The sequence below is a fragment of the Hevea brasiliensis genome, chromosome 9, assembly GCF_030052815.1.
Source record: "Hevea brasiliensis isolate MT/VB/25A 57/8 chromosome 9, ASM3005281v1, whole genome shotgun sequence".
Lineage (NCBI taxonomy): Eukaryota > Viridiplantae > Streptophyta > Magnoliopsida > Malpighiales > Euphorbiaceae > Hevea > Hevea brasiliensis.
The window spans coordinates 97,014,063-97,026,941 of NC_079501.1; the positions used below are offsets into that span (position 1 = coordinate 97,014,063).

The following is a 12,879-nucleotide window of genomic DNA, read 5'->3' on the forward strand; positions in this document are numbered from 1 at the left end:
CATACCCAAAATATAAAGAAAATATCAAATAATAATAAAATATAATAACTTATATATATATATATATATATATATATATATATATATATATATATATATATATATATATAAATTGAAGGTTATTATTTCACAGTAATCATGATCAACCCAATTCAATACCAATGATCAAAGAAAAAAATAAATTTCTAGAGTAGTTGTAACAAATTGAAGAAAGAAAATAAAATTAAATTCACCCATTATTAAATAAAGAATGAGAATTTTTACCTTGAAAACAGAATCGAATATGATGAATAGAGAAGTAAAAATTTAGGGATTCTCTGTTGAGAGTATTTGATAGAAAAAGGAGGTGACAAACAGGTTTTGAGAGCAAAGTTTAGCAGAATAGATAATTAGGGTATATATATATTTCAAGAGTTCTATTAGGCGTAGAATGGGATAAGAGTTATTATTGAACTGGGTTGTCCAGACTGCAGATATATATTTAATTTCAAAAATATATATATATATATATCTAAAAATAAATAAGCAGACCATCCAATAAAATATATATATTTTTTATAAATATATTAAATTATTGTTAGCTAATTAAAATAAAATAATAATAAATAATAAATGTATATGGGTTTTCACAGTAAAAAAAAACACTTATATCTAAGTTTCGTTTGTTTCATAGAAAATAATTTAAAAATATTTTTTAAAATAATATTTTTTATTATTTGATTACTATGTTAAACTAATGATATGTATTTAGATTATGTATGTATAAGTGTTCTCATATTTATATAAGATTATTAAAGTTTAGAAAATGAAAACTGATTTTCTCTTCTAAAAAGAATAGATTATTTTTCTTAAAAATGATTTAATTTTCTTTTTATCAGGAAAATATTTTTCATTAACTTATTTTTTTAAGCTTCTCAATTGTTAGAAAATACGAAAAATATTATTTAATAAATTATTTTTTTAAAACAACGGAGTTTTATATTTTTTAATATTTTAAAAAAATTAAAATAAAAATTATTATAGTTTTTTTTTCCATGTCTTCAAATAGACATTCTATACTCCATATATTTTTTATCATTAATAATTAAAATCATGTTTTATTTTTAAAACTTCTAAAATATGAAAAAAATTATATAATCTTTCATTTATTTGCTTCTTTGATTTCATGAACAAAAATTACACTTTTCTTTTTAGTTCATTAAAACTTTCCAAGACTGTTAAATAGTTATTGTTTGGTTTGTCATAGAGATTAACCTCATATAAAATGGAAAATTCTGTTGTATTCAAATATGAAAAAATTTTACCAGCTTTAAATTTACTTTTTAATCTCTGCATTATAGTGAAATTAATGACTTGATAATCCTTAAAACTCAACTCAACTAAGCCTTTATCCTAGAAATTTGGGGTCGGCTATATGAATTTGCTTTCTCCACTCTAAACGATTTTGAGTTGAATCCTCAGAAATTTACAATGCTTCTAGGTCATATTGTACTCTCTTCCAAGTTAATTTAGGTTTACTTCTTTTTTTCTTTCGATCCTCTAACATAATGTGCTCTACTTATCTAACTGGAGCCTCTGTATATTTACGCTTCACATGACCAAACCATTTTAATCTCCCTTCTCTCAACTTATCCTTAATTGGTACCACTCCTACATTTTCTCTAATATTCTCATTACGGACTTTATCTAGTCTAGTATGGCCACTCATCTACCTTAACATTCTCATCTCTGCAACTCTTATCTTAGACGCATACAACTAGATAAAAATGGACAGAATGATCAAATAGTCAGCAGGATTAAATGTGAATAACTAAATCATGTATTTCTGAAAAGTACAAGCATTAAATCATTAATTTTAACATAATCAATAGACTAAATAATGATATTTAAAAAAAAAAAATCATATCCTTTCTTCATATTCTGATATTTTCTTAAAACCTAAATAAGCCTTGTATTTATTAGAGAAGTTTAATTTAACTTATTTTTAATTTTTTGTCTAAATTAGTCTACAAAATTTTAATTTAAGCTTAATTTAACTCAAAAATTAAAATTTATAGACTAAATTTATTGATTTTTTATTTAAATAAAAAAAATTAAGAAGTTTAATTTCTTAATTTTAAAATTAGAATTCTTAATTTCTTGATTTTTTTTGCCAATTTTTATTATTAGTTTAGTAAAAGAATCACTTTTCTTACAATGCTTTAATTGCTCATCATTTTATTTGACTAGCACCTTTGACATGGACCGAGTAAAAGAAAGAAATAAAGAATCAAATGCAATGACTAGAGATCTTCCAGTGTTTTAGGAGTACTAATTAGAATTTGAAAAAGAGAAAGAAATATATTAATAACCATTTGATAATTCTCTACCCTTAATTTCTTTCTGGTTCTTAGAAAAGGTAAGCTATAGGCTATAGCATATAAACATCACTTATGGTTGCATGGTGGAATTGTTGGGATGGATGTGATCTAAAGTTCTTCATGGAAATCTTCATAATTTTCACTGATACTGTTATGCACAGTGGTGTAAAATATAAGTTCATAATTTATCATCTCATCTTTACTTAAATAACATTTCAACTTGAAAAAAAATATATAAAAAAAATTGAATATTAAAAATCAAGTGCAATGAATTTTAACTCTATAATATTAAAATCATTTTTAGAGTACAAGATCTTGATCTATATAATATATAAGCTAAAAACTAAAAAATGGTTAATAAAAATTTAATACTTGCATTCAAAATTAATTGACACATGGTATAATTAAAAATAATAATTTTATTTAAAAAAGATAATGTAACGCCCCTTACTCGTCTACAGTGTAGCCGAGCAAAGCGTGTCACATTCAATACCAAAACACTCTATCTTATCTTATCTTGTCCATTGTTAATTTTAAATTTCATAGAAAACATATAGTAATTTTTTTTTTTTTATTTCTATGGAGACCCGGACAGAGCCTCCTTTGTTTTATTAGCATCTAGCGGGTTCCAATATTTACCTGTCAACATAATCATATACTACTCATTTCCTTATACATCATCTCATTCACAAATTCTCATGTAATTTCAAGAAAAATATATAATTCATTCATATGGAAATTTATATACAAAAGTTCACAAGCTTTATTTACAATCCAAAATATAATTATAATTTATTTACAATGTTCTAAATGAGTTACACTGTATCTACTTATGTACAATAAACAAAATGCAAAATCTAATAACATGGGCCCTACCAAAATAAATATTGCTGAGGTGACTAACAGACACTGATAGATCTGGATGAAGCCCTATCTAAGAACTACTGCTGCGGCTTCTGCTATGGCTATATCTGATCTCTGGTACCTACAGGATCGAAAATTAACGCGCTAAGCGAATTACTTAGTGGTGCATAATTTAAAATAAAAATAACTAAATAATTAAAAATAATATCTCTATGCTTAGTTTCATAAAATCTAAGTCATTTATAAATTTTCTGCACTTTAGAATCAATTATATTTAACAGGATCTTTTATGTTCATTTCTCTTATCTTCAGTCTCAATTATTTTATAATATTGCCCAAGTAACTTATAATAGACTATAAGTGCTAGATATACAGGAGTATACTAGTTAGATAATCATATGTCTATCCTATATACAACTGTCATGTTAGGCATAAGGCCAACGGGTAGACTTTTAAAGCCATAAATGAAATTAGGCACAATGGCCAACGGGCAGACATAAAGCTTATAGAATAATCATATCAGACATATTTTATTAATAAATAATTATTCATGTAGGCAGTACTGCTATCTGTAGTCCCTAATTGGTATACCAATCGATCAAGCTATATATTTAAGCCTATGTTTACTTTAGACAATCAAGCATTATTAATTTCTTATTAGAAATTTCATATCAATTTGTAGTGGAAAAGTGGGTCTCACATATCTATTTCATGTAATTTAGTATTTAACAAAATATTAGGGTTAAAATCCTACCATAAAATAATTTGTCTTATGAACCTTTCTTTAGGTTCAGTTTTAATGTCTTAATTTTACATATCAATTTGATCAATTTCTGGCCACTGTTTGGCTATACTTCCTTCATAAAAGTTATTCCTCTATGTCTTGTCTTTGTTTTTCCTTTTTGAATCATGTCATTTGGATTTCTAGAACTCAAGTTATGGTTAACTAACCATAACTAGTTCATTTCCTAATTCTGGATCCTTAGCTAGGCAGATTTTAGAGTTACACTTTATCAATTTAATTGAACATGTTGCAGCCACTTTTAGGCTTAGTGTTCTTCATAGAATTTGTTTCTCTATGTCTTATGGTCACACAGAATTTTGAATTGTAATTTTTCAAGTTTTGTAAAATTAATTATAGTCAAATCATTAGCCTGGACTCATGTACCCTATGCCAACAAGATTCCAGTTCAGGTCAGTGGCTTTGAATCAACTTTTAGGGTTCTTACATTCACAATTTGAGGAAAGTGTCTAAACCAAAGTTGGAGCCCTATTTCTTAGGTTTCCAGAACAGTATGGATCATCCCAATTGGAGTTTACTAGTGGTAGATATGACTAAAAGGCTATTCTAGGGTCAAGTGGTCACTTAGACAATTTTTAGAATTTGTATACTAATTTGACCTAGACAATTGACCTAGTTTCCTTAATTTCTGAGTTTTAGTCAAAACACCAATATTGTATATTTATGTCTTGTGGAAATTTTGCCACTAGTTTCATTGTATTTGAATTTTCGTAGACCAAGTTATAGCCTTTTTTTCAAAACTGGTCAAGTAAGCCTATGTCCAACAATTTCTAGGCAATATGATTCTGGACAGTTTTGTGACTTAATTTAGACTAGCAATTTGGTTTGGTTAGAGGAATTTTTGGATTCTGTATTTTTCATGAAAGTTGTAGTACTATGTCTAAGCTTTTCAATGGTATAAAATTCAAATCATTTAGATATGTCTAGAGGGAGTTATGACCAAATGAATATGTACTGTTCATTTGGTCGTTTTTCTGGATTCATTGTATGATTAGCTGGATTGAAATAGTAATTAGGTCAATTTGTGGACAAAATTTAGGCATAGTTTCTTCATGAAAAATAGAGTATTTTGGGTTTAGTTTCACCTCCAATTGGCTTAATACTAATTGGAGCAACACATATTCAGTTATGGCTCAAAACACATACTGGATTTATAAAGTCCCAAACCTACAAAGAAATGTATACTTCTAATTTCATTTCCTCCAACTCCCAAACTACAAATTAGCATTCATGGCACTTGTAAATATCATCAACTCATCTCAACAAAGTCAAATTCCAGCAATTACATAAAATCTCCAATAGTTAGGTCAAAACCCTAACTCAAAGTGTCAAAGTCAAGCATACTCATGCAAATTCAAATTTATAATGCATGTAACTTCATCACTCAACATCATTAATCATCATTATAGTCAAGAATTCATCAGCACCACTAATCATCATTTACATACATGAATTTATCAAACCCCCATGTTTCCCAAGGCTGCCGAATTCTAAGGTTCTCAATTACTCATCATTTTCTTCAATTTTCTTATCATAGCAACTCATTTCAACATGCTTAGCATGATTAAAGAAGAGAGGTAAGATAAATCTTGCACTAACCTTGTTCAAGAAATTCCCAAGCTTGTAAAACTTCAAGTTCCCTTAAATTCTTGGCTGCTAATAGACTTCCCAAGGTGTGGGAATGATTTTTATTGAAGGGATTTATGGAAAATATGGTGAGAAAGGGGAGGAAATCAAGCTCAAAAGCTTAAAAATGGTGAGAGCTAGTGAGAGGGAATTTCGGCCATGGGAGAGTTGAAGAAGGAAGAAGATGAAAATGACCTTGAATGGTTGGATTTGTCTTCTTATGTATATATATATATACTATGGTAAATTGCATAAAATATTAATAATGTAATATTTGCATCATGCTTTGTAATAACTCATATAATAACTCATATATTTATATTTGATTTTCTTTCTTCTCTTTTCCCATTTCAATTGCATTTTTCATTATTTTAATTTATTTTATGTATTTTTATCTCTCTCATTTTTAATTGACATTTATGTCAAAATCCAACTCTGAGGTTGAAATGACCAGAATGCCCTTCGTTATGCTTGTCGGGTTATTTTTATCTTTACCCATTAATAAATTTTCTTAAATTTTTTTTGATATTTTTAATGTCATTTATACCTCAGTAAACCTTTAATTAAGTCCCGAATATTTCAAGGATTCCTCGTGGGTCTGGGATCAACAATTGTCTATACAGTGACTTAATACGGCCACCCATCGCAGTGGTCCCGGCTCTTTTAACCCAGTTATATTTCATTTCTTTTATTCTTCCTTAATTTTTTTTTTGTCTTTATTTCATCAATTTATGTCTCCTCACCCTAGTTTAAGTGTAATTTCAGATATTCTAACTGTCCAAACAAATATTAGTCATCAGAATAGTATGATGTACGGACAACCTAAGGTGAAGGTGTTACAGGTAAAATATTTGAAATTTACAAATTTTAAAATATTAAAAATTTTGTTTTAATTTATTTTTTATAAAATTTAATTATTGGTATTAGATAATGCTTAATCTAATAATTTTATCTGAAATTATATAATATATTTAATATAAAATAAGTTTAGTATATATATATATATATATATATATATATATATATATATATATATATATATATAAGCTAAAGATTTTAAAATATCATCATTATTTGACATATGATGTAATGAAAAAAATACTAACTTTTTAAAAAAATTCATTTGATTTATTATTTTCTAATTATAAATATAATGGTTGGTATTAGATAATACTTAACTTATTATATTTTATCTTAAAATATATAACTCAACTCAACTAAGCCTTTATCCAAAAAATTTGGAGTCGGCTATATGAATTCTCTTTTTCCACTATAAACGATTTTGGGTTAAATCCTTGGAAATGTGTAATACTTCTAGATCATATTGTATTACTATCCTCTAGGTCAGTTTAGGTCTACCCCTTATTTTATTTCTATCATCTAACCTAATGTGCTCTATTTGTCTAATTGGAGCCTCCGTATGTCTACGCTTCACATGACCAAGCTATCTCAATATCTTTTCTCTCAAGTTATCTTAAATTGGCACCACTCCTACCTTTTCTCTAATACTCTCATTTCAGACTTTATCTAGTATAGTATGATCACTCATCCACTTTATCATTCTCATCTCTGCAACTCTTATCTTAGACACATACGACTCATTTAGTACCCAACATTCACTGACATATAACATGGCCGGTCGTATGGCTATACAATAAAATTTTCCTTTCAACTTCAACTTATTGGGTATCTTAAAATATATAATTATTTCAATTTTAAATATAAAATAAAATTAAAGGAAATTTATTTAATATAAATGTAATTTTAATTTTTTTCAATCATATATATATATATATATATATATATATATATATATATATATATTAAAATTTTATTTTGTAAAAGAAATTAATAATTTCTTTTATAAATAGTGATGATACACACATATATATATATAATATATCACATGTGAATTTTTAAATTTTAATTTTTCTATATTTTTATAAAAAAATATATGCTTATAGTTTACATTAATGTAAAAAATTATAAATATATAATTAATAATATTAAAAAGATGAACCATCTTTTATATATATATCTAAAAAATTATTAATTTTATTTAACTTTTTTTATTTTTTATTATAAATTTATTTATTAGAATTAGATATATTTAACTTGATAATCTTGTCTTAACTGAATTTAAAATATTATTTTAATTTATTTTTTAATTATAATTTTTTTTCAGTCTTATTATTATCATTTAAAACTGAAAATTTGTTATATTAATTAAAAGCCCCCTTTAAAATATTTAATTCATATACAATTTTTAAATTTATTTTTATATAATTATTAAAAATAATTAATCAGATATATTAGTAAATTATATTTTTTATTTTAGAGATACTTAATCCTTAATCATATATTTTTTTTTACTTAATGCCTTTATATTATTTCCTACCATCAGATAAGTTAAATGATTTTTTACTAATTATCTTTAGAGCCAAAAATTACAGTTTTATCTCTTAAAATAGTTGTTGACAAAATTTCTCTTACATTTATTTTAATTAGATAAATTATTTTGGTTTAAATTAAATATTAATTTATATATATATTAATTGAATTTTTTTATTAATATATAAAAAATAAAAAATTTAAATGAATGTTCATTTAATTTAAATTAAATAAAAATTAAAAATAAAACTTTGAAATTATTATCACACAACGTATGAGTAAATAATTAGTATGAAATATTCATGAATATTTTTTTGAAATTTGTGGTTATAGATTGAAAAAAAATTTCAACAAATTAAAATTTTATTTAATTATTTAAAAATTTTTGTAAATAAAATATGTTAACTTAACTTTAAATTAATTTTAAAAATTTTATAAATAATATATTTATATTTACTAATTTCATAATTGTCAGATCCGAATTTCAATCACAATTAACAAAAATTTCAACGGTAAGGCTAAATTGACAGATCCAAACACATCCTTAGTGGGTCTTCATGGCGTGCAAGACATTTTGGAAGTGAAAAATGAGAGGACGGTGAGAATTTGTCCAACGCAAGATCTTGAATCTGATTGGCTGGTAAGACCTCATGAGAGTCACTCTGAAATCTAATTGGTCCACGTAAGCAAGAATGACGCATTCCGAAATATGGAACCCCTGCCCCTATTGTTACGGTTGCAACAGTTGGGTAATGACCAGTGGGTATATAAACCCCTCGCTCTCTCTCTGAACATCCCAACTCACAAAGCTCAAATCAAAATCATTTCCTGGCCATAGAAGAAGAAGAAGAAGAAGAAGAAAGTGAAGGATTTACGCGATGGCCTTTGCTTTCAGACGGCGAGCTTCTCTAATCGTTCTAGCTATCGTTTTCTTCGGTTAGTGTTTCTCTGTGCCTGCTTCACTCGTTTTTTTTGGTCTGCTATATATTGTTGTTTGGATGGTTAGAAAGTGGAGGAAAGTACAGAAAATTTGAAGTTTTTCCTGAGAAAAAAAAGATGTGGATGGTTTTATCTAGCATGTTGAATTATATTAATGAAATTCTGGCGATTTTGAGCATATATTCTTTATCACGGTTTATTATCCTACTGAGACTAATGATTTTATTGTTATAGTTTTAAATTGAATTTACGTGCATGAAATCTGATAATTTAATCATTGGTTTATAGCAATTGAATATAGCAATGATGAGCGTTAACTTTTGAGGTGATCATGGCTAGGTAGGCTGTACTGGAGCCATGTTGACCTGTTCACCCTTTCTGGATAAGTTATGGATTGATGATGATAATGTTTTCTTGCATTTCCTCTTAGAGAGTAATTTTTAGAGTAGTTTTGACAAAGCGTTGGCTCTTGCAAAAAATCTGGAGCAGATGTATTAATGCGGTGGTTAATTAATGAACAGGGAGTTTATTTGCATTTTCCATTGCGAAAGAGGAAGCAACCAAGCTAGGAACCGTAATTGGCATAGACCTTGGTACAACATACTCTTGTGTGGGCGTTTACAGAAATGGTCATGTTGAAATCATAGCCAATGACCAGGGTAATCGAATTACCCCGTCATGGGTTGCATTCACTGATACTGAGAGATTGATCGGTGAGGCTGCCAAGAATCAGGCAGCTGTCAATGCCGAAAGGACTATCTTTGATGTAAAGAGACTTATCGGAAGAAAGTATGGTATCTCTCCTTTGTCTAGGTTTCTTATAATTGATATTTGGATCAAAACTCTAACCTTGATCTTTCTGTAGGTTTGAGGACAAGGAGGTTCAGAAGGATATGAAGCTTGTTCCATACAAGATTGTGAACAAGGACGGAAAGCCTTATGTACAAGTCAAGATTAGGGATGGGGAGACTAAGGTTTTCAGTCCTGAGGAGATAAGTGCCATGATTCTCACTAAGATGAAGGAGACAGCTGAAGCATTCCTTGGAAAGAAAATCAAGGATGCCGTTGTAACTGTACCAGGTAAAATGAGTATTTAGAATTAATTATGAATTTGAAATATCAGAACCAAAGTAGATTGGATTAAAAACTGTGTCGTGTTAAGCAGAATTACAAATTTGAAAGTAAGAAATATGTTTTAGGATAGATATTAAATTGTTTACGTGAACTGCGCAGCTTATTTCAATGATGCCCAGAGGCAGGCAACCAAGGATGCCGGTGTCATTGCTGGTTTGAATGTTGCAAGAATCATTAATGAACCAACTGCAGCAGCCATTGCCTATGGTTTAGATAAAAAGGATGGTGAAAAGAACATTCTCGTCTTCGACCTTGGTGGTGGGACATTTGATGTCAGTATTTTGACAATTGATAATGGTGTTTTTGAAGTTCTTGCCACAAATGGAGATACTCATTTGGGAGGTGAGATTCTTGCTTATTCAAAACATTTGTTTAGCTGTTATATTCTATGAGTGAATATTTTGGGGGAGAATTGCAACACCAATGTCAATGGCTTTTCTCCTATAGGTGAGGATTTTGATCAGAGAGTCATGGAGTACTTCATCAAGTTGATCAAGAAGAAGCATGGAAAGGACATTAGCAAGGACAATAGAGCTCTTGGAAAGCTTAGAAGAGAAAGTGAACGTGCCAAGAGAGCTTTGAGTAGCCAACATCAAGTTCGTGTCGAGATTGAATCTCTCTTTGACGGTGTGGATTTCTCTGAACCGCTTACCAGAGCTAGGTTTGAAGAGTTGAATAACGACTTATTCAGAAAGACCATGGGACCAGTTAAGAAGGCAATGGAGGATGCTGGATTGCAGAAGCACCAGATTGATGAAATTGTTCTTGTTGGTGGCAGCACCAGAATTCCAAAGGTTCAGCAGCTCCTGAAGGATTACTTTGATGGGAAGGAGCCCAACAAGGGTGTGAACCCTGACGAGGCTGTTGCTTATGGTGCTGCTGTTCAAGGAGGGATTCTAAGCGGAGAGGGTGGTGACGAAACCAAAGGTATTGTTTTCTCACCCTAGTGATGAAAATTTTTCATGGTTACTTTTTCCTCCAAAACTGGCTTTGAAATTTTAAATAATAAGATTTGAAATTTGCTGACTTGGGTTTCATAATTTTTTTTCCAATCGAAGATATACTTCTCCTGGACGTTGCTCCACTCACTCTTGGCATTGAAACTGTTGGTGGAGTGATGACCAAGTTGATTCCTAGAAACACTGTTATTCCAACTAAGAAGTCTCAAGTTTTCACCACCTACCAAGATCAACAAACAACTGTCACTATTCAGGTATTCTATGGGATGTCAACTTATTAAGCATTGTAGATAATAGGAAATATATCCTTTCACCAATCCAAAATCTATTTGAGCAAGGGTCTGTGGCCGGACAATTTCAATGTGAACTTGCTTCTGTCTTGTAGGTCTTCGAGGGTGAAAGGAGTCTCACAAAGGACTGCAGGCTGCTTGGGAAATTTGATTTAACCGGAATTGCCCCAGCTCCAAGGTTTGAGTTGATTTTGTGTTTAATCTCTTAAAATGACTTCACGAGCATTGCCTCTGTGTGGCTAACTAAATTGGCCTTGTTTGTTTGAACAGAGGAACTCCACAGATTGAGGTGACGTTCGAGGTTGATGCCAATGGTATCCTAAATGTTAAGGCTGAGGACAAGGCCTCAGGGAAATCTGAGAAAATCACCATTACAAATGACAAGGGTAGGCTGAGTCAGGAGGAGATTGACAGGATGGTCCGGGAGGCTGAGGAGTTTGCAGAGGAAGACAAGAAAGTCAAGGAGAAAATTGATGCCCGTAACAGCTTAGAGACATATGTTTACAACATGAAGAACCAGATCAACGATAAGGACAAGTTGGCTGACAAATTAGAATCTGATGAGAAGGAAAAGATTGAGACAGCAGTTAATGAAGCCCTTGAGTGGCTAGACGACAATCAGAAGGCTGAGAAGGAGGACTATGAGGAGAAGCTGAAGGAGGTAGAGGCTGTATGCAACCCAATCATAACTGCTGTTTATCAGAGGTCTGGTGGAGCCCCAGGAGGCCCTTCAGGTGGAGAAGATGATGATGATGATTCACATGATGAGCTTTAAATTGTTTAGCTTAATTTCTTGACCATAGCATAGGAAGAAAAACGTGGAAACACCATTAAGGGGAGTGATTTTCCTTTCGTTCAGTTTTGAAATTGAATTATTGGAGATGTATAGTATGCCATGTTACAACTGAAAGGAAATTTATATTCTTTCTTCTCATTTTGGAACACATTTCAGTTTGTTTATCAAAGTTTAAACTATGTGATTGACAAAAAATCTCCTGAAAATATTATAGAAAATATGAAGCTTTGTTCACTAATAAAACTCAGACTAAAATACGAAGTGTTAATTTTGGAACAACAAATATTTATGGCAAACCTTATAAGGCTCTTGTAATTACCCTCTACTTTTAAGGCCTTACTTGAAATTATGATTCAAACTAGGCTTTTGACAACGCAACTAATCAATATTATAAATTATTTAATTGAATGAAGATTTGTTCATCATCTTTTTCCAATGTGATAATTATTAAAATATTATTTAGTAGATTTAAGAGAGAATTTTGATTGGATATTATAAGAGACAAAATATGACTATTGATATATGATATTGGTTTATATAATTTAGGAAGAAAACTCATTTTACTTCTTATACTTATTAGGAATGTTTAATTTAGTTCATTTTTAATTTTTTGTATAATTTAACCTACAAATTTTGATTTAAATACAAATTAGCTCAATCTGATCACATGTGTCATTTTCTTAATATTTAATTATTTTTTATTTTTTAATATTAAAAT

The 12,879-nt window shown here is 29.2% G+C and overlaps 1 protein-coding gene across 1 annotated transcript; it reads left to right on the forward strand.

Moving 5' to 3' along the window:
* Positions 1–8,840: 8,840 nt before the first annotated feature.
* Positions 8,841–12,309, forward strand: LOC110662060 (luminal-binding protein 5). Its single transcript, XM_021820929.2, has 8 exons — positions 8,841–8,979; positions 9,504–9,771; positions 9,848–10,062; positions 10,216–10,458; positions 10,564–11,043; positions 11,175–11,329; positions 11,461–11,543; positions 11,636–12,309. Exons 1-8 carry the CDS (start codon positions 8,922–8,924, stop codon positions 12,138–12,140), a joined length of 2,007 nt encoding a protein of 668 aa, XP_021676621.2. The 5' UTR covers positions 8,841–8,921; the 3' UTR covers positions 12,141–12,309.
* The last annotated feature ends 570 nt before the right edge of the window (positions 12,310–12,879 follow it).

Excerpts from the sequence above, each read along its gene's own strand:
- LOC110662060 (XM_021820929.2), top strand. The coding sequence starts at position 8,922 with ATGGCCTTTGCTTTCAGACGGCGAGCTTCTCTAATCGTTCTAGCTATC. Across the intron at positions 9,772-9,847 it reads AAGAGACTTATCGGAAGAAA|GTTTGAGGACAAGGAGGTTC; the intron begins GTATGGTATCTC and ends ATCTTTCTGTAG. Across the intron at positions 11,330-11,460 it reads AAACAACTGTCACTATTCAG|GTCTTCGAGGGTGAAAGGAG; the intron begins GTATTCTATGGG and ends TCTGTCTTGTAG.